We start from the raw sequence: 23,463 nt of genomic DNA, 5'->3' as shown, positions 1-23,463 counted from the left end.
TGTCCGTTTGTTTAACCCCCTAACTTCAAAGATATTTTTTCTTTCTTCTTTCTCTCTTTCTTTCTCTCTCTTTCTCAGAATGCTGCAGTTTTCCTGTGTGACAATTTCATTGTATTTGGTTGGAATTCATAGATCTCCCAATTTTGCACAGCCTCTGAGAGATGTTCAGCTTTCAGCTATCCATATTTAATTTTTTTCCCCTAATACGATACAGCCAAGGACTCAGAAGTTCTCCTGTGCAGATTCTGAGTGTTTTTTTTGAGCAGCTACTTTCTCTTTAATACAATGATCAGCACATTTCATCCACTTTAACCTTCCTGAATTTTAGTCTGTCTTCTCATGTTAGGGAGATAAGTATTCTTTGCTGAGTTACTCCTTTCTCTAGACAGAAGACTGGAGACATCATTGGAACTAGCTTTTTTTTTTTAGTTTTTTTGAGACAAAGTCTTGGTTTGTATTTCAGACTGGCCTTGAACTCAAGATGATCCTCCTTCCTCAGCTTCCTGAATGTTGGGGTCTCAGGCATACACCACCAAGCACAGCTTCATAGGGATTAGTTTTATTATGAACCTTCTTTCAGGCATTCAGTCTTGTTTGACCATTGCTCCATATCTGAAAACATTTTTTCTAAATGTATAGTTTTAAAAATTTTATTTGTCCTTTTGGTAGTATTGGAGATTGAACCCAGGGCCATATGCGTGCTAGTGTTAGACTACCAAACTGTATCCCTTGCCCCTCAAAATAATGTTTCTTAAGGTTTTCTAATTTATGAGGTCAAACCAGTTACTATGTCATGGTTGTAGACATGCATGGTTTCTAAACTCTGTTTAGAAAACATTAATAAAATGCTTTTAGTCTTTTGGTATAGTATAAAATCAATAACTACGATTCTGTTGAATCTTTTATTTGCTGTGAAATTTTGTTTTTATAATATTTATTTGAGGTGTTAACCAGTATATGTAAAGAAATGTAACTAAGATTCAGTTTGTATCTTGAATTCCTGCTCTGTGCTCCAGGGTTTGTACAACTTGTTTGAGGACAAAAAATAGCACATGAACTGAAAGTTCAGGCCTCAGCTTAGCTTGGTTGGACAAAAGCATGAATATTGGATATAAGGATTATTGAAAGCTATTTTAGAAGCTGCTTATGAAAACGTTGGTAATTAATTATATGAATAATAAAATTGGATCTGTGGAGTAATGTAAATATATTGCATAATGATCTGCTATGTGTTGTACTACATGCTTCCAATATTACTAATACTACTAATGCTTTCCAATATTCTCTAGGAAAAGTAGTATGTATTATTCCCATTTTATAGATACAGGAATTTAAATTCTTAGCAAAGTTACCTAGCCATGATATAGCAGAATTGAGACTTCAGTCTAGGCACTGCTGATTGTAATATCTATGATTTCTAATCTCATATTTTGTCAACATTAAAACAAGATTAACTTTTACTGAGGACTCTCAATGTACCAAGCATTATGGGGGGGAATATATATATATATATATATATATATATATATATATATATATATATAAATTTTAGCCTCATAGCAACTCTGTTAAATCTCCTGATAATGATGATAATTTGTTGCATCATCCAGATTTAGAGATGTACTTTTTTTTTTTGGTACCAGGGATTGATCTTACAACCTTGTGCTTGCCAAGCAGGCACTTATGCCACTGAGCTAAATCCCCAGCCCGTAGAGATGGACTTTTAAAAATTACATACATTTATTATTCCAGAGACATTAAGCAAAAATAACCCAGTGTTTCTAACTACCAGAAAAAATGACTCATTTAAATATTTCAGTACCTTTAAAAGCAGACATTACTAAGTGAATTTGCAGAAGAAAACTTGACAAATTTTAATCTATTTACTATTCTGTGGAATAAGGGTATTATATAAGTGCCGAATTAGGAATAAGTTCTTAAAATAGGTACTTCTGAGAAGAAACATCCATAGGCATTGCGGGATAAATTATGGCCAGATGTTAGCTCATGATCATACAAATGCATATATAAATCATTTTTTTAACTTTTACTAATAAATTTGAAATATTTTCACTAACAGTTACACAAATAAATTGAATAGTTTTCTTATCTCATACGTTTCTGGTCACACTGGTGTGTCTGGAAAGTCAGTCTTCGAGAGAAGCCAAAGTGAAAAGAATTATTTTTTCATGGTTGAAAGGTAAATGATAACATTTTAGTACAGTTAACTGCTCTAAACTGAATTGTCAGATACATGCTGACAATAATTTCCTAAAGTGAAATATTGTATTTTTGAACCATTTTTCTTAAGACAGTGATCTGTTACTTTCTGCTTTCATATGTGCTGTCTTACATGGGGTACATAAATGCAGTTGAAGCTGATATGACCAGATTTCATAACGTGTGTTTTTTTTTTTTTTTCAAAAGCACTTGTTGCCCACTATTTGCCAGGTACTGTTTTAAGGGTTTGTGCTGTGTCAGTGGAAAAAAATGAACAAATTATGGCATTCATATTTTAGCAGACTTGCTTCTGTCAAACAGTAAACATGGTGAGTAAGTAAACAGATATGCACTATGGTTAATACAGAAAGAATTCTCAACTCTTAAACTGTATTAAGAAAAACTACATAGAAAATGGCTCATTTATCAGCTTTACTTGATTTTGTTGATTCCATTTGTAAATGTTGCCTAAGAACAATAAAATTGTGGGAAACATTTTTTCCCAAAACAATTAAAATGATGCTATTAAGAAAATTGCCATGTTGTTAGATTTGATAGCACACTCCTGTAAAATCCTAGCACTTGGGAGACAGAGGCAGGAAGATTCTTGCAAGTTCGAGACCAGCCTGGCTTATAAAGTGAACTCAAGGCCCAGCCTGAATTGCATAGCAAGACTGTATCTCAAAAGACCAAAAATAAAATAAAATAAAATAAGATAATTGTTATGTTTACCTCCTTCAAAAATGTCTTACTTTTGAAAGCTCATTTTAATATTGCTATATGATATAGTGACTTAATATCTTAAATGGTTTTCATGGTGTCTTTATTAAAATCTAACCTACTTTGTATTACAAACTTTATTGCTGTAAACATTTGTTAGTGTTCAAATTACATCTTTTTCTAGCTTTAAAAATTGTGATAATTTCTAATTCTAGTTAAAATGTTTCAGCACATCTTATTTTCTGTTGAAGTTTTTCTACTTGAGAAAGCAATCTTTTTGTTTATTATAGGTGAATTTTTAATATCTTATATATTTTAATAGCTTCAAATTAACTAGGATATATTATAGTGTCAGCAATATAGTGCAATTGCACTTTTCAGTTTTATATATGTTGCCATAAAACTATTAATTCAAATATTACTGCTTGTTTGTTGACTTACTAAATTAAATCTATTCTGTAGCTCATTACAGTGTATTCATTTTTAATTAATTTTTAGTTATCTGACTATCTGCATTATTTCTATATGAGATGAAAAGTAGACCTCACATGATAAAGTTTTTTTTACCTGAAATGTTAAAGACTTTAATTATTCTTCTGTTTTATTAAGTAAATGAGGGTACCTAAAATCAGAGAAACAGAGTTTTAAAATAGAGTTTTGAAAAAAGGACAGGGTAACCCATGGAGTCAACCAAAAGAGAATTATTGATAGATTAAAAATAGTTATTGTGGCAGTAGACACATTAAATTTTCATTTGGATTATTGCTTTTTTAAATTTGGTTTTCAAATAATTGTTTTTATTTTGTGTTTTAACTATTATAAACTAGTAGCATCAAGGTATAAATAGTATAGGATAAGTGGATAAGAAGTAAGAGTGTTTCTGGGACACTCATTTGAAGAAATTGTATTCTCTTTGAATAAATTGAAATTGAGGTTCAGAAGTAGAAAAATAATGGCCTTGTGTTCTGATTTTTGAACCCTTTTCTCCAACTTTTCTGTTTACTGTATAGTTGTTTAGTATGTGATCAAATGTGCTCCTCAAATTCAGTCTCATATAAACTATTTCTGATCTCTCTGTCTGTCTCAGAACTCTGTAGCTATACATATGGTTTATCTTTGAAAACAAATGATACTGTCAAATGGTTTTATATTTTTGCCTACAAATTTTTTTTTAGGAGAAAACAGTGTTTGTAATGAATGTAATCATAGATAATCCATAACTAAGTTATGGACTGATAATCCATAACTAAGCCTAGGAAAGCATATGCATTTAAGGTTTAAAATCTATCCACCAATTAAAGATTTAACTGGTAATAAATTTCTGTTGTAATCGTTAGTATTTCTTAAAAATTTGAACAAAGGATAGTGCAGCTTGATCTGTTTGAGCCTTTGCTTGTGATATTTGGAGTGGTTGCCAGCTGGTGAATAACTGTAATAATCTTTGCTTCTCTAATACATGTATCAGTTTTATAATTCATTCTAAAAGTGATGATCTGTTTGTCATCTTCAGAGTTAAGTGTTGAAATGGTAGCCAAGTCAAAAGATGTAGGGAGAAAGAATTGAGAATTTATAGGAATAAATTCACTAATAAATTTATAGGAATAAATTTATAGGAATTTATAGGAATAAATTCACTAATACAGAGCACATGTCTTCTTTTCTTTTGATACCATTTAATACATGAGGCTGAACTACATAGTTGAGTTCATTTTGTTTTTGATTGATTACTCAAAGATACAATATTTTAATCTTCCTATGAGAGCTATTGCACAGTAATATAAGAAGGAAAAGTGGTGATGACGCTTAGAGGACTTTTAGGCTTAGAGCTGCTTAATCTGTTAACTTGTAGAGCCCTAACATATGTGGTATGCAGATTTAAAACTTTCACTTTTTCCTTGTTCTAATAAGGCAATTAGATTGTCTTTTAGCCTACTGGTAAGTGAACATCAGTGTGTTTTCTTTAACTGCATTAATCTCAGTATATGCTATTTTATAATGTTAAATAGTTTACATTTCTTATTCTTTTTGCAGCACGCAGAGTCCATGAAGCACAGAACTTTAGTAAAGCATCTTGTTCAATCACTAGAAGGATCTCTTTGAAAGAATCATCACAGGACTACAAGAGAGACTAATTGTTTTGAGGCATCATGTGTTGAAACAACCAAAGTTTTTTCACCTATGGACTAACTAGAAACAGTTATAATGTTTTCAATTCTTTGAGCTCCAGAAAGCTACGAGAGTGAATTCAAAATCTGAAAATGCGGCCATGGACTGGTTCCTGGCGTTGGATTATGCTCATTCTTTTTGCCTGGGGGACCTTGTTATTTTATATAGGTGGACACTTGGTTCGAGATAATGATCACTCTGACCATTCTAGTCGAGAACTGTCTAAGATTCTGGCAAAGCTTGAACGTTTAAAGCAGCAGAATGAAGACTTGAGGCGAATGGCTGAATCTCTCCGGTAGGTTCTGAAATACTAAGAAAATGATGAAATATTATACTTTGTTTTTAGATATAAGGCTTTATTCAGCTGTTGCAAAATGATTTGTAAAAGCTTATGTCTTTAAAAAAATTTAAATACCTTTAGTATTTTTAAAACCAGTTTTACCTCTACATATACAGTAGGTATAATGCCTCCATAATAGTGAATCTTATTTTGCATATGAATCTTTTTGTGTGCCTGGTTTTTATTTTTTAAATCATATTTTATTGGTACATTTTAGATGCAGATAATGATCACGTTATTATTTGTACCTATACAGAGTATAATTTTTTTTGCAGTCTCTTTCCCTCCCAGCCCTCCTAACCTCTCCATTTACAAAAGCTTTGTTTCCATGTTTTTCTTTTTTTATTTCTTTCTAGTTTTCCCTTCATACCTTTCTCTCCTCCCTCTCCCAGTTCCCCTCCCCATCTGAGCATTCTCTTCCTGTTTCACAATACCTATTACATATGTTGATCTTTATTTATACTTTTGGTTTCTCACACCAGAGAAGTGATGTGGTATTTATATGTGTGTTCAGTTTTACTTTATAGTCTCAAGGTACATCCATTTTCCTATAAATGCCTTGAGTATATCCTTCTTTATGGCAGAATTGTACTCCATTACATTAAAAAAAAAATCTTCTTTATCCATTCACCAGTTGATGGGCATTTGTGTTGTTTCCCACATTTGGCTATTACAAACTGGGCCACTATAAGCATGTGTGTTTATATATCTCTATGGTAGTACAACTGAGTATGAATCTTAATATGAAAAGACTGTACTATTTAGTTTATGTACCTGTATTTCTTTTATAATTGTATTTAGGATTATGGCAATTTGATACATGAAAGTCAAACTTTATATGATTTAAATTAGGCACATTAAAATTTTTTTACCTTATGAACTATATAATAAAAGTAATTTTTTAAAAGCCAGAATTTTTATTCTAATTATGACTATAACTTCTTTAAATGAAAAAATACATTTATTGTTAAATGAAACAACTAGATCTGGCATGGAGAGTTACTATCACGTCTTCTAACCTACAAAAATGTGATATGTATGTGTTTAAAGGCATAAATTGTTGGAAGACCAAAGTCTTCTATTTTCATTGGAAAAGTAAACATAGCATTACAAAGTTGATACATAATTTTTTTCAAATTTATTTGGTTTAAAAGCTATCAACTTCTAATTCTTGTACATGCGAGGATAATCATATATTTTGTGCTTGTTCTCTGTCAGAATAGATAGATGTTGAGGCTAGAAATAAACTTTGAAAGTCTTCATGTTAGAAATAGTAATTGGTCCCAAAGGGAAGTGGTGGTACAGAGGCGGAGTTAAAAGTTCTATTCCTATTCAGAAACAACTGCTAAGTGGAAACTGGGAGTATCCTGTTGTATAGAGAATCATAAGCATAACTGGGGAAGAATAATGAAAGAGAGACACGTTAATGGAAAATGAGGAACATTTTGTGAAGGAAGAAGATATTTGGCAGTGTTCTGTATCCTTGACTACAGAGAAGACTCCTGTAGACCTTCTGTTCTCCCTCCCCATTGCTTTTTCCTCTTCCTTTAGAACTCCGATCTTTCCCTTTGCCTAGTTCCATTAACTTTTTACTTTACCCTCGTGTTTTATTTCCTTATGTCCTTTAGAAATGCTAGCTGTTAAAGAGTTTTACAAAACTAAATGAAACCTCATTTATGTCAGTCATTCTGTTCAGCAGAATACTAAGTGGTTAGCCATTTTAGAAGTAGGTGGATAACTTCATGAATTTGTATATCATATTATTGAGGGGTAATCAAAGAAGATCATGGAAAAGGGAGTCTTTCAATTGAGTCTTGTATTCATGCTTTATGAGAACCAAAGATTGATAATTTAGGGGGTTAATACCAATTGTACTATGTATTTAAAGTTTATCATATATCAGGTACTATGCCAAGGACTTTGCATAGATTATCTCATTGCATCCCATAATATCTTTATAAGATGCTAGTACCATTTTCATGATTTTACAGATGAAGTCACAGGAATGTTTAAGTAACTTAATTTGGCAAAGGTTATACTTTTCACAAGTGATAGGCTTTTTGATTTCCAATTGTTGTGACCCCAAAGTGTGAACACTGATGAATTAATTGGATTGCCACTGTGAATAGAAAACAGAGAAAGAAGCTTGTGATTCAAAAATCTCAAATAAAAGTCTCAGATAGAACACTATGATCTAGCTGCTACTCAAGTTAATTTCGCCATTTGCTTTGTAATAAAATTTTGTTCTACATCATAGAATTTTGCTCTTGAAAAATTTTGCCATTTAACAAAATTAGGCTTATAAAAAATACTGGTTGCTGACTTGTGGTTATATCTTTAACATACTTCCATTTTCTTATATCTGAATGCCAAGTATCTTTTTAATATCAATTGGTTGTTCTGTAAAATAATTGTTAGAGCTTTTAAGTCACTTTCTTTATAATGTTGCATATTGAAATTAAATTACCAACTATTACACTTAAATGTAGAGACAACTTCTAAGAGATAAAGCATAAGTCGTGCTGTGATATCATATAAACATAACCTAGATAGACAAACTACACAAAAGAGCCCAGTTTTGCTTACAGACACTGAATTCTAGTTGTCAGTAAAGTGATCAGTTATGGTCTGTGAAGTAGATATTTTTGCTCATTAGGGAAAAAAAGCTCCTCAAGGCCTTTGTATACTTTACTGGTGGGGCCATTTGATTTCATTCAAAGGATTTCATTTTAGAGCCAAGGCATGCAAGAATATCATTGAAGGTGGTACTAGCATTGGAATTTTTTTCCCATCTTATAATGTGGCTAGTATTTTGTACTAAAAAAAAAATTTGAAGTCTTTTGAGACAGATCTTGCTCTGACCTACTCAAGTAGCCTTTTGGGTGCTGGAGTTACAGGTATGTGCTACCACACCCTGATCTTGTATTCAATTTCATGTATCTTTTTCTTATAAAAAATGTATTCTTAAACCAGAATACAGAGAATTAATCTAAATAGCTTTTATACTTTTGGTCTTTTCATTGAGATAAGACTAAGAGGCTGGAGTTGGAAGGTAACCTAGCAGACTGAAACTGTGGGTTTTTAGATATAAGGTGATAATTTTGAAAGCTTTACTTAAACTTCCAGCTAGAATTTGTTGGCTTTTTTGATAGCGTGACAAATTTAGGAAAATGATTTAAAAATAATTTATTTCAGAGTTGCAAATGCACAAGCACAGTGTGTAGAAAGTAGTTGTGTGTGTCTATGTATGTGTATGTAATATGTATGTGTAGGTAAATGCATGTCTGATTTGTTGATAAGTAAATATCCATATCGCAAAATTTACTGCTTTCACTGTACAGGTCTGTGAGTTTTTGCAAATATTCATAGTATGATTACTACCAATATAGTCAGGTTACAGCAGAGTTTTACCTGTATCCCGAATTCTGGTGTATCCCTTTATAGTTAAATTCAATCCCTTCCTGACCTTGATATTTTTACTGCTTGTATTTTTTTCTGTTTTAGAGTGTAAATCATGTAATCATAAAGCCTTTTTGAGCTGGCATTTTTCATTTAGCATAATGTATTTAATGTACATCAATGATACTATGTTTATTGGTGGCCCATTTTTTATTGCTTAGTAGTATTTTTGTTCTTTTTAGCATTGCATAATATTCCATTTATACAGTATCACAGTTTTGAGGTCTTTAAAAATCTCTTCATCAAATGAAGAATGAGTTTTTTCCATTATATAGCATTTATGAGCAAGCTACTATTATTCTTTGCCCTGTAAATTTTTATATGAACACATTTTAACTTTTCTTAAGTACTTATGCATGGGATTGTTGGGACATATGTTAGGTACATATTTAACTTTATTAGAAGGTACTCAGATGTATTCCAGAGTACTCACACTATTTTGAAATTCCTATTAGCAAGGCCATCATATTTGCTAATGTTTGTTATTGTCAGTTATTTTTATGTTACCTTTAAAAAAAACATATATTTCATGGAAGTTTCAGTTTGTATTTTTATAATAGTGAACATTTTTGTGTTTACCATTTATATATCTTTGTTGGTGAAGTGTTCAAATCTGTTGGCCTGTTTTTAGAAATTGAGTTATTTTTACGGGGCTGGGGGTGTGTTTAGCTCAGCGGCATAAGCACCTGCCTTGCAAGCAGGCAGTCATGAGGTCGATCCCTGGTACCGATAAAAAAGAAGAAAAAACAAATTGAGTTATTTTTTAAGTTGGGTTGTACGCATATAATCTAGTTATACACACATCCATACATATACCTATTTATAATATATTGCAAAGCAATACAGTGCAATACAGAGACATAGTGGCATACAGCAGTAGCCATTTATTTGCTTTTAGTTTTTCATTTTGACTCAACTTCAATTAGACAGTTTTGTCTATTTACATGTAGGGTTCGCATGTTACTGCTTCATCTGGTGGCTCTACTATTGCTGGGCCTCACTCAAGTGTGTGGTGATTAGTTGGACCATTGTCTTGTGCTCCTCTGTGTGTGCTTTCCAGGAGTATAGTCTGGGATTAGACAGAGCAGGAATTGCAAAGCCTTGTAATGCTGAGTATTAGAAGCAGCATAGTGCCAGTTGTACCATATCCTGTTGCTCATTTCAAGTTGAAAGGTCAGCCCATTATCAAAGACATAGGAAACAAACCTGTCTTGGTTGGAGGGATTGCAAAGAGTTCATAGTCGCATGAAAGCTACTGTTCTCACCTGCTCAAGTAAAGTTAAATAGATTCCATTAGTTGAAATAATGGTAGTTTCAAATAGGCAGAGTTAAGACCTGAATAATAAACAGTAGGTAATGATAGTTGGTGTTCAGCAGAGGAATGATATCTGAATGTAGGTAAGAGATTACTTAGAAACTGTGCAATATCAATGTAGACCTGAGCTGAAGCAGACTTAGACTAAAATTGTCTTTTGGCTCTGATTATTTTCCCTTCCTTTCTGTTTGATAGAAAATTATTGAAGTTTATATAGAAACTTTATTGAATTGTGAATTTCAAATTGTATATGTGTCAGAACCGCCTAGGTTTTTAAACTCTTAAACAATGTCTCCAGCTGTCCAGGGGGCTGAGGCAGTAGGATTGCAAGTTTGAGCCCAGCCTGCGCAGCTTAGATCATGAATCAAATGGTGTGTATATGTCTCTAAAAAACGCTTAACTGAATACTTTTTCCTTAACTTTAATCAGTGTCATTCTATTTATTTTTGAGACATAGATTTAAAAATTCAAATATAATTTCTTGACCATTAATAGATTTTTATTTGCTTGGTCCAGGAAAGTACAAGAGATTTCTTCTGGAATTTAGATGCTAGATGTAAAAATGTAAATTTACAAACCACAAACAACTACCTTTTTTTTTCTGAGTCAGTCATCTTCCCAGATGGCATGAATCTTCTGGAGGAAAAACTTTGTCCCAAGCAACAGATGTTGAGTAGAAAGGAAACTGAAGTGGTTTGTAACTGGTCAGGTCATATTTCTGTTGCGAAACTTGTGTTGAAAAATGTGAATGCCTCCATTCTAGCTGATTGGTTGGAAGATTTACTTTAGGTTTTCTTCTTTATAACTGCTCCTCTGTGATATAAATGTACTTACATTCCTGGATCCAGCGACATAGAATGGGATGAGTAGAGCATCTGCTGTTTAGCTGAGACTTTTTATTATATATGGATATTATTTTTTCAACCCTATACCCATTATTCCTTATATTATTAACAATACCCCACTTTATTTAGGGAAAAGACTTCTCTATCTGAAAACATTTTGGTGGACCTGTTTCAGTCAAGATTTATAACCTTCCCATCTGCTCAGATATTCTCTCTTTGGAATTTGTATTAGCATTTTCATATATCACGGGATTAAATTTATGAAAGTTTCACTTTGGATTTTCTTCTATGCTAACACAGTATTTCTTATAATTTTTCATGTTATGATATCTTTTGGGTTTTGATATCAAGGTCGTGCAGGCCAAATCTGTTCTTTAGAAGTACTGTATTTGTGTAAAGTTGATATTGATATTCTGTTTTAATAGAATTCTGTCAGTGAAGATATCTGCACCTGGAGGATTTGTTTTTGTTTTATTTATTTTTTTGTGGGGAGGAAAGGTAGGGAGGAAAGAGGGCATGTGTGAAGATTTAAAATTCTGTTTCTTTTTTTAAAATAGAAATCATATTATTTAGTTTTTTTTAATGTCAATTTTAGTAAGTTTTGTTTTCAAAATATGTGTTCATTTTATCAGCATTTTCCAATGTTATACTGGAAAAAGTTGTTCTTAATACAATGTTAGTTTTCTTTCCATACCTGTGTATGAGTAACTATAGTAATATTTTCCATTCATTCTTTATGGTTATTTATGTTTTCTCTTTTAGTCTTATTAAGAGTTTAGCAATTTCATTTACCTTTTCAAAGAACCAACCTGATTTTTCTCTATTGTATGTCTTTTCTGTTTTAATGTTTCTTACTTTTAGTTTTACAATTTCCTTTCATATACTCTGGAATTGATTTATCTTGCTGTTATTTTTAAAGTATTTATTTGCAAATAAGTTTATTTATAAATAAATTTAAAGCTTGCATTTTTTGGTAATATAAGTTGAATTATCTTTATCTGAACTACTTACAGCCAGAAAGTGTTTTAGATTTTGGAGTTTTTTGAATTTTGGAGTATAGTATTTTCATTGACTTTATCATTTGATTATTCCTAGTTTAAAAATGCAATATCTAAAATACTCCAACATCTGAAACTTTTTGAGTGTGAACATGACTGGAAAAAGGTTTTAATTTTTGAGCATTTTGATTTTAAATTTTTAACCGGTGTATCTCTAGACAGCTTTAATTATCTGAGCCTAGCTTTATTGTATCCTGTAAGTTTTGATATTGTCATCTTTTTATTATCATGAAATAAAAAATATTTTCAAATTTCCTTTGTGATTTCTTCTTAACCTATTGGTTATTTCATATTGTGTTACTTAATGTACAAACTGGGCTATTCTATTCGTCTTCATGGTTTTGATTTCTAGTTTGTTCCTTTACTAGGTATAATTTTGTATTTTGTAATATTTCAGTTCTTAGAAATCTATTTAATAGTTTAATAAGTGAGTTATTGTAATGTTCAAGAAAAATATGTATTCTCTTACTAAATCTTACCTTGTATAATATTTCATTTAAGGTTTTGTCTAGTTAATTGCTTATATTCAGATTTTCTGAATTTATATAGCTTTAAAATTTTTTGAATGCTGTCTCTTTTGTTTATTGAGAGAGGTATATTACAATCTTCAACCATTGCTATGGATCCATTTTCTTTTGGTTCTGTCATTCTTTGTATATCTTTAAGCTATTTTGTTTGGTGAATGCAAGTTAGGAAACACTTTTCTGTGAATTAATCATTTAATCATGAAATATTTTACTTGTCTCCAATAATACTTTTTTTGCCTATAAAGCCTGATATATTTTGTATTAATATCACTGCATCAGCTTTTCCTTTGGTTAATGTTTACATGATGTATCCATCTTTTAAATTGTAGCTGTTGTGTATCCTTATTTTTAGACACAAATTTAAATACTTACAGTGTTTACTGAAAACAGAACAGAGTTGAGCCTTATTATTTTTATTCAGTCTTTACATTCTGTTTATTACTGGATTGTTTTATCTACTTGCATTCCAAGTAATAGCTAGGTCTAAGTGTAATACTTTGTTTTTTTACCCCCTTTTGTCTCATCTCTTCTTTTGTGCCACGTTTCTTTTCCCCCTCCTTTTGGATTAATCTGTCCTTTAAAATTATATTTTTGTTAGGCATGGTGGCGCATGCCTTTGCCCAGCACTCATGATGCCGAGGCAGGAGGATCATTGCAAGTTTAAGACCAGTCCAGGCTACAAAGTGAGCTCAAGGCCAGCCTGAACTCCATAGCGAGACTCTTGTCACCACAAAAAAAAGTTGTATTTTTAACTGAAAATAGTTTTTAGATATCCATACTTGAATATTTATAAAGTGTATTTACTTTAATATTTTTGCATTCTGGAAATGATAAAAATCTTACAATACCAATACTTTTTACAGCACATCTATGTTGTGTTTTATTTTCAGATATTTTAACATAGTAAAGTTAAACATGTCATATTATGTTGCTATTCACTTTCTAAACACTTAATACTTTTACATTTGGCCACATATTTATCCTTTTTAATGTTCTTTGTGTAGTGCACGTCTTCCACACCAAATCATTTCCTGAATAATATGCTTTTGTTAGTTTTGCAATATAGAGGTTGAGTTTTGCCGTGCAAGCATTTCTATATGGAAAGTAAATCTCAGTTTTTTTCTATAATTCTTTTTAACTTTCAGGTTTAAAAGATACTTTGAATATCTTTGTATTTGAATTTAGGTTTACAAAATTTCTAAAGTGTTTTAAATATATCATACCATTTTTCTCTTTATTCCTTACATTATCTAGAATTATTTTATTTTTCTTAAGGAAATACTCCCTTCTTTACTGAGCACTTTTAAAATTTAGATTCCTAATCTTTATAACTTCCTTTGAGAAAACAGCAGTTTTCTGAAGTGTATCATTTTATCATTATCTATCTATCTATCAGTCTGTCTATTTATTTTTGGTCTTAGGTGTTCAGCAGTTGACTGTGATATACCTAGATGTGGCTTGATTTGTTTTCATTCAACTTGAAGTTTGTTGAACTTCTTAAATCTGGAGTTATACCTCTTTTTAAAAAATAAGTTTTAGAAAATCTTTAGTCATTATCCCTTCAAGTGTGTGCCTATGTCTTTCTTTTTTCCTTTGAAACTACAAATAAATGGATTGGATGTCTGTTTTATATTGTCATGTGGCTTCATGTGCCTTGATTTTTATATATTTTTGTTGTTCTTTTTTATATTGATCTTTTTTCCAATTCATTTAACTATATTTTGCTGTTAAACACACATAGTAATTTTGATTCTACAGTATCCAGTTGATTCTTTTTGATAATTTCATATTTCTTTGGAAATTCTCCTTCCATCTTTCTTGTCCTTATTTTTTTAAAATTCTCCTCACTTTTCCTCCTTGCTACATTCTTGCCATGTAGTTCAGGACTTGCAGTGTGGCCTAGACTAACCCTGAACTTTTGATGCTCCCACCTGGGGCTTCTCCTGAGTATAGGGATTACATGTATGTAACACTGCATCTGACGTGTTTCTTGAATAATGTAACTGTGGTATTTTCTGTTTGTTTCAATATCTGTATCACTTTAATTGGCATCTATTGACATTCATATCTCTTTGCACATCTAATAATTTTTAATTTTATGTGACATGTTGTATATAAAAACACTGTGGAAGCTACGGAGGATTTCTTCTATTAGAAGTTCAATATATCTAGGTACATTATTTCAGCCCAGTTCAATCAGGGATTGACTATGCCTGTGTTTTGATTTAGTAAAAACTAGGGAAATTCTGTGTACTTCTTTCTTATATGTAATTATTCTAGGGTTACAGTTGAGGACTTCTATTTTTCCTCAGACATAGAAATATAGGAAATTTAGTTTGGTTTTAGCATTGTTTTTTGGTCTCTTGCCACATCTAGTATGAGAATTTGAGAAATACTAAACAAAACTTACATGGATTTCTATCTGTTTACTTGGGAAAATGCTAAGTGAAGACAATACATAAATCTTATATCAATTTTTTAGTTTCTTGTGCAAAGCATCTGTCTATTCAGATCTCTATGATGTATCATTATAACCTGCCTTTTCATATGCATTAAAAAGTGTAACCTCACTTAAACTTAGTATAGGAAAATCTGGGCATTTATGGAAGGTAAAAGGCAAAACCATAACAGTTAGTTTTGCCCATAGTCTTACAAGTGTTTCTGTAAAGTTAGAACTATTGGCATGTCATACTGTTTGTTAATTGAACAGCAACTAATAATAATAGTATTATAGCAGTTTTCTAAAGGTCTTATGTGATTTCTTTCTTTCTTTCTTTCTTTCTTTCTTTCGTTCGTTCGTTCGTTCCTTCCTTCGTTCGTTCGTTCGTTCGTTCGTTCGTTCTTGGAGCTGAACTCAAGACCTTGCATTTGCCAGGCAAGAGCTTGTGCCACTGAACTCTAACCCCACCTTATGTGATATATTTCATTGACTGGATGTTGGGTTGCATTAGGAAATGATACAAGTAAAGATGTTAGCTCCTGTTTTTGCTTTTCACATCTTGACTATCCTAACAACAAAAAGATAACAAAAAGAATAGCTATTAATATGTATCAGATCATATTCTAAGCTTTTTTTATATATGAACTCAATCCCTGAATATATACTCAGATTACCTTCATTTTGCAGTCATAGAAATACTATGACTAGTATTTGTAGTTTGCAAAAGTTTTTATAATTTTGAGTGATGGATTTGAAGTTTAAACTCAGGCATCTAGGCCTTATAGTCCACATTCTTTACCATGTGACTCTCTGGAAGTAACTGCTATGCTGTAAAAAAATGTGCCACAGCCTCTTAACACCAGTAAGCAAAACAAAATTAAAGACATATCTGTCAGTCATGTAGACTAGACCATGTACTATAGTAAACATCCTTTCTTTTCTTGTTTACCACTAAACAGACTTAATAAGGGAAACTGCATTAGGGGTAAAGAAGAATCATTTTATAATAATAGAAAAAAGTAAGTGCTCTAAGGTTACAACAATTCTTAACATATGTGCACTTAACCGCAAGTGTCATGTGCATGAGGCAAAATATATTGAGGCGAGGAGAAATAGATAAATCCACTATTATAGCTAGGGACTTCAGTATCCCCTTACAACTATTGCCCAGAAAATAAGTAACATGAACAGCAATACCAAGCAACTTGTCCCAGTTGAGATTCACAGAATGCTATATTCTTTAAGAGCAAAATGCACATTTAGTATTGAATTAGAATGTATCCTAAAAACTCCTTCATATAGTCTTATTGTAAGGAATAAAGAAGTCTGTGTATTTGCAGGAGACATGTTAGAAATTGTGGGCTCTAGAAATTTCTCCATATGTATAGGATGCAAATCTGTCCTATAAATAAAAAATTTCCTCCGTACTCCAAGGTTTGTAGTCTCAACAAAGGTAGTTCGATAGAAATAAGCTGTTTTGATAATGTGACTTTTTTTATTAGGAATAATAATAGGTTTTTTCTCTCACATCATTTTCATATGTTGGAGTCATCACCAAGAAAATAAAATTAGAGTAAATTAACTTTCAGTATTTGGAAAATAGTATACATTTAGGTTTCTTTGGTAGTAATATGATTTTGTCTGTTTTGTTCAGGGTCTCACTTAGCATCTCACACCATGCTATGCAGATGCTGTAGTATTGTGCTGTGCTGTAGCCCCTGATTTTGAAAAGCAAATAGAGTTGACTAGACTTTTATATTTCCTAAATTAGACAAGATGGACTTCAGACCATTACTATTACAAACAGGAAGGAATTTCAAAATTTAGTGAAAGGCATTAGATGAATTGTAGAGTAATAAAGTTTATTTTATAAATTCATTTTATTTATTTTAGGTTCCCAGAACTGTAGAAAACAAAATACATCCTATTGGTTATATTTAGCCTATTTAACAGTTGCATATACACTTACGTATTGCTGTACAACAAACAACAACAAATTTAGTAGTACTAAACAATACAGATTTGTTTTTATTTCACTGTTTCTATGAATTGAGTCCATGTCCAATGTGGCTAGTATCTTTGCTTTTGGGGTTCCTCAAAAGGTACAGAAGTTGTTGGTCTGTAGTTTCAAAGTTCAAGTCCCTTACACAGTGGTATTGTGTTTGCATATAACCCATGTACATCCTCCTCTTTACTTTCAGTTATCTGTAGGTTACTCATAATACCTAACATGTGTTAATTAAACTTCACATCGCTGTGACAAAAAATACCTGAGTAAATCAACATTGAGGAGGAAGGATTTATCTTGGCTCACATTTCAGTGCATACTTAGCTATCCTGTTGCTACCGGTGTGAGGTAAGAGTGTTGTAATGGATGGGTATAATGAGTCAAAGCTCCTCCTCGTCTTCCTGGGAACCAGAGAGGAATGGAAAGAACCTGTACTAGCCAGCTTACTTCTATTTTTATTCCATCCAAGACCCCACCCTATTGAGTGGTGAGCTCCATATTCAGGGTAGGATTCCCATGTCTGTTTGCTGTCTTCCTTGACAGTCATGTTTAGTAACACCTTGACAAACATTTCCTATGCCAGTGATGGTGAACCTAGGGTGCATGTGTGTCAGTGGGCTGTTAGTAGCTTTTTAAAAGTTTTATTGGTATGATTTAGTTATACAAAATGATAACATTCATGTTAAGGAACTTTTACCTGTATATGATGTCTCTCAAATGGCCAATGATACTGAACATTTTTTCATACATTTATTTGCCATTTCTCTTTCTTCATCTAAGAAGTCATTCATTTCAGATGCCCATTTTTGAATTAGGCCTTTAAATTTGGGATGTCTTTTATTTTGAGTTCCTACATATATTCTGAGTTCTTTGAGGAACAGCTGAAAACTTTTCTCACTTCAGTTTATTTCTTCACTCCATTGGTGGTTTCTTTTGCTGTACAAATGCTTTTTAATAAGGTGTTATCTTTGTTGTTGGTTCTAAATATCATAATTTACCATGTAATCAGAGTTGTGTTAATGAAGTCTTTACATGTGTCTTCCTTTCCTTTCCTCTTTCCTTTCCTTTTCTTTCCCCTTTCCTTTCCTTTCCTTTCCTTTCCTTTCCTTTCCTCTTTCCTTTCCCTTTCCCTTTCCTCTTTCCCCTTTCCATTTTCTCCAGGTTCACAACCTTGCACCTGTCAGGCTGTTGCTGTACCACTGAGCTATATCCCTAGCTGCCTTGCTTTTGTTGCCCAGAATTTTTTTTACTCTTCTAAGTCTATGGTAGTTCCATATAAATTTTAGGATTTTTTTCTCTAATTCTGTGAGGTTCATTATTGGTATTTTAATCAGGACTATATTACATTCATATAATAATTTTGTATTGTGGGCATTTTCACTATATTGTTTCTGCCCATCCCAGAATAGAATGTTTTTCCATTTTCTGAACCCTCTCTGAACTCCTTTTTCAGAGTATTGTAGTTCTCAAAGTAAAGGCCTTTTACTTTCTTTGTTAGATTGATTACTAAGTATATCCCATTTTGGAGCCACTGTGAAATGTATGGTTTCCTTCATTTGTCTCAGTGAATTGGTTGTGTACAGAATGCTATTGATTTTTGAGAGTTGACTCTGCAGTTAGCTGTGCTGCTGAATTTGGTTATCAAATCTAAATATCTTTTGGGGTCTTATAGGGTATCATTTATAAATAATGATAATTTAATTTCTTCCTTTCTTATCCTTATTCATTTTATATCTTTCTTCTGTCTCATTGCTCTGGATAATGTTTCCAGTACTACATTGAATAGTGGACATCTTTTTGTTTTTTCTTATTTTAGAATGTAAACTTTCAGTTGTGAAACATTTTGTATGAATTTGGCTGTTAGCCACCTCCGTTGAGCCCCTGGTGCTTAGGGTGCATAAGATGATTTCCACCTTGCCTACCCTCCCTCAGGAAAAGCTCTGGACTATCATCCCCAGTGGTTGGGACCCCACCGAGCTTTCTGAACAACCGTAGGAGGCACAGGAGATCCCATGCCTGACTAGGCCACTCCTAGCCACCTCCACTGAGCCCTGGAAGCTGAGGTCCTGCAAGGTGTGTTCCAGCATGCTGGCACTGGCTCAGGGAGAGCTTTGGACCATTGCCCCCAGGAGTTAGGACCCTTCCCAGTTTCCTGAAACGCCTTAGGAAGCAGGGAAGGTCCCACAGGCTCGACTGGACCATGCCTAACCACCTCCATTGAACCCTGGGAGCTGAGGGCTCCCAAGGTGAATTCCAGTTGGCTTGCACTTGGGAGAGATTTGGACCATTGCTCCCAGCAGTAAGGATCTGCCCAGCTCCTTACACCACGACCTCCAATCAGTGCTGAGGAGCTGTGGGCAGGAGAAGTGATTTCCAGCGTATCTGCGGGAAGCTTTAGAACATTGCTCGGAACTGGAAATACAGGAAAATGACAAAACAAAAGACCAAAATGCAATCTCAAACCTTAAACCTAGGAGCTATGTACATAGAAAAAAATATAAGCCTGAATTGATATCAACTGAATTAAAGAAACAACTCCAGGAAGGTATAAAAGAACTCAAATCAGAAATAATCTCCCAGGTAAAAGAAGAAATGATAAATGTAATGAAAGAAATGCTAAATACATCTAAAGAAGACATAGTTAAAAAAAATTAGAGAAAAAATGCAAAAGATGGAAGCCCTGAATGAACAATATAAGAAACAAACAATGCATGAAGCAGATTCAAAGAGGTAATATAGGAAATAAAAAATTCCATTGAAAGTTGGCAAAACTGCCTCAACAAAAGTGAAGATAGAATTTCAGACCTTGAGACAAGATTGCAGCTAGTGAACAGGAAATGAAAGATCTTTTAAAAATAACAAGGAATCAGGAAATAACAATTCAACAGTTATAAAACGATGCAAAGACAAACAACATAAGATTGATAGGGATAAATGAAAAAGAAGGGACAACACAAATGACATCAAGTGGCTATTTACAGAAGTAATAGCTGAAAGCTTCCCAAATATGAGAATTGAAACTGACATATGGATCAGTGAAGCATATAGAACTCCAAATGACCAAAACCAAAATAAAATTATACCCAAACATACAATAATCAACATCCCAGAAATCCAACATAAGAACAGAATATTAAAAGCTGTTAGAAGAGACAGATCACCGATAAAGGAAAACCTATCAGAATCACAGCAGACTTCTCAACACAAACAGTGAAGTCAAAAAGAGCATGGAGTGAAGTATTTCAGATAGTAAAGGAAAACAACTTCCAACCCAGACTGATGTACCCTGCAAAACTGTCCTTCAAAATTGATGGAGAAATAAGATACTTCCATGACAAAGAACAGCTCAAAGAATATCATGATCACCAAACCAACCTGCAAAGAATACTGAAAGACAGTTTAGATACACTTAGGAAAAAACCACTAAGCAAAGAAGACAATTAAAACAGAATGGAAAAATAAAGATGCAACAGCAGAAAGATAACGTGTCAATAAACGTATATATATCAGTTATAACCATTAATGTAATAGCCTCAGTTCACCAATTAAAAGAAACAGACTAGCAGAATGGATCAAGAAACAACATCCAACCATATGCTGTCTACAAGAAACCCATCTAACCTAAAGGGAAACTCATAGACTAAAAGTCAAAGGATAGAAAACAATACTTCATGCAACAGGAAACCAGAAAAACAGGGATAGCAATTCTGTTTGCAGACAGTGTGAGCCTCAAACCAAGAATGATCTTAGAGATAAAGAAGGTCACTACATACTAGTTAAGGAAAAATTTCAAGAGGGAAAAGTAACAATCTTAAATGTATATGCACCAAATTCGGGAGCACCCAGCTATACAAAACAAGTATTGACAAAAATGAAAAATCAAATAAGCAGTAACACAATTATAACAGGAGACCTTAACATGCCGTTGACACAGAGGGACAGATCAACCAGACAGAAAATCAGCAAAGAAATAACAGAACTGAATCACACCTGTGAACAAATGGACTTGATTGATGTATACAGAGTGTTCCACCCAACAACATCAGAATACATATTCTTCTAAGGAGTACATGGAACGTTTTCTAAAATGGATCATATAATAGCCCATAGAACATGCTTTAGTAATGAAAAGAATTGAAATTATCCCATGTATGTTATCGGATCATAGTGCCATGAAACTAGAAATTAGTGACAAAAGAAACTTTCAGATCCCCACAAACACATGAAATTGAGTTATATACTCCTGAGCAATCAGTAGGTCATAGAGGAAATTGAAGAAGAAATTAAACAATACCTACAAGAAACAAAAATACAGATACAACTTAACGGAATCTGTGGGATGCAGTGAAAGCAGTCTTCAGAGGAAAATTTATTGCAGGGAATTCCCACATCAGGAAAACAGAACGAACACAAATAAACAAACTGATGCTACATCTAAAACATCTAGAAAAAGAAGAGCAAGTCAAGCCCAAAGCCACAAGAAGGGAGGAAATTATAAAAATTAAAGCAGAAATCAATGCAATAGAGACTAAAAAAACAGTACAAAGAATCAATGATTCAAGAGTTGGTTCTTTGAAAGAATAAATAAAATTGATAAACCCCAAGCCAACCTTATTTTAAAAAGGAAAGAAAAAACTCAAATTCATGCAATAAGGAATGGAAAAGGTGACATCACTGCAGACTCTGGAAATACAGAAGATCATTGACACCTATTTCAAAAACCTCTACTCTCATTAGTTCAATAACACAGAAGAAATGGACAGATTCTTAGAAACGTAAAATACCAAAGATGGCTCAAGAAGATGTAGAATTGCTAAATAACTCAATTTCTATTAATCAAATCGAAAATTAATTAGATCCTTATCAACCAAGAAGAGCCCAGGCCCAGATGGATTTACTGTGGAAAACTACAAGAAATTCAAAGAAGACTTAATGCTGACACTCCTCAAACTCTTCAGTGAAATTAAAAGGGAATCAATTCCTCGTAACATTCCTGGAAGCAAACATTACTCTTAATACCAAAACCCGCAAAGACCCAAGTAAAAAAGAGAACTACATGCCAATCTCCCTAATCAACATAGATGCCAAAATTCTCAATAAAATATTGGCAAACAGCATGCAGCAAATCATGAAGAAGATCGTACACCACCACCAAGTAGGATTCGTCCCAGGAGTGTAGAGATGGTTCAACATACATAAATCAATAAATGTAATCCACCATATCAATAGAGCCAAAAATAAGAATCATATGATCATTTCCATAGATGCAGAAGAAGCTTTTGATAAGGTGCAACACTTAATCATGAAAAGAACCTTACAGAGAGCTGGAATAGATGGTCTTTACTTCAATATGATCTACAACAAACCAACAGCCAGCATCATATTAAATGGCCAAAAACAAAGCCTTTTCCCTAAAATCAGGCACAAGAGAAGGATGTCCATTATCACCACTCCTATTCAACATAGTGCTGGAAATACTAGCCAGAGTAATTAGACAAGAGAGAGAAATAAAAGGAGTAAGGATAAGAAAAGAAGTTAAATTATTGTTATTTGCAGATGACATGATATTCTACAAAGAAGACCCCCAAAACTCCTTTGAAAAATTCCTAAGCATAGTAAATAAATTTAATAATTTAGCTGGATACAAAATCAACACTTGAAAATTAATAGCATTCCTATACCATTACAACAAATCACTGAGAGAGAAGTAAAGCCACACCCTTCACAATAGCATCCAAAAAAAAAAAAATAATTAGAAATCATTCTATCTAAGTAAAGAAGTAACAGATCTATACAGGGAAAATTATAATACCCTGAAAAAGAAATCGAAGTTTACTTCAGAAAATGGAAAGACATCTCTTGTTCATGGATAGGAAGAATAAATACTGTCAAGATGGCCATTCTCCTAAAATTACTATACAGATTCAATGCAATCCCAATGAAAATACTATTAGTATAACTCATAAATTTAAATAAATCACTCCTAAAACTCATCTGGAACCAGAAGAAACCTAGAATAGCAAAGGTAATTCTAAGCAACAAAGGCAAGGCAGGAGGCATCACAATCCCTGACTTGAAGTTATACTACAAAGCTACTGTAATAAAATCAGCATGGTTGGAATAAGAACAGACCTGAAGATCAATGGAATAGATTAGAAAATACAACTACAACTACAGACACAGTCAGCCGCCTCATCTTTAATAAAAGGACCAAACATGTTCACTGGAAGAATGATAGTCTGTTCAATAAATGGTGCTGGAAAAATTGGCTCTCCATATGCCAAAAACTAAAACTAGACCATGCCTATCACCATGTACTAAACTAAAGTCTAAAAGGACCAAAGATCTAAATATTAAAACAGAAA

The 23,463-nt window shown here is 32.8% G+C and overlaps 1 protein-coding gene across 8 annotated transcripts in view; it reads left to right on the top strand.

Annotated features, from left to right (window-relative positions):
- Fut8 (fucosyltransferase 8) overlaps window positions 1-23,463 on the top strand; it is a 409,437-nt gene that overhangs the window by 234,213 nt on the left and 151,761 nt on the right. For all 8 annotated transcript variants that reach the window (XM_063240896.1, XM_063240899.1, XM_063240894.1 and 5 more), the window contains one exon: window positions 4,972-5,401. In XM_063240896.1, the coding sequence (XP_063096966.1) occupies window positions 5,199-5,401 (203 nt within the window). In that variant the 5' untranslated portion in view covers window positions 4,972-5,198. The remainder of the gene's footprint in view (window positions 1-4,971; window positions 5,402-23,463) is intronic.

The sequence above is a fragment of the Cavia porcellus genome, unplaced genomic scaffold (genome assembly GCF_034190915.1).
Source record: "Cavia porcellus strain 051 isolate PalLab524CR breed Dunkin Hartley unplaced genomic scaffold, mCavPor4.1 scaffold_31, whole genome shotgun sequence".
NCBI classification, from domain to species: domain Eukaryota; kingdom Metazoa; phylum Chordata; class Mammalia; order Rodentia; family Caviidae; genus Cavia; species Cavia porcellus.
The sequence above is the reverse complement of the archived record's forward strand: the minus strand, read 5'-3'. Positions and strand labels throughout refer to the sequence as shown.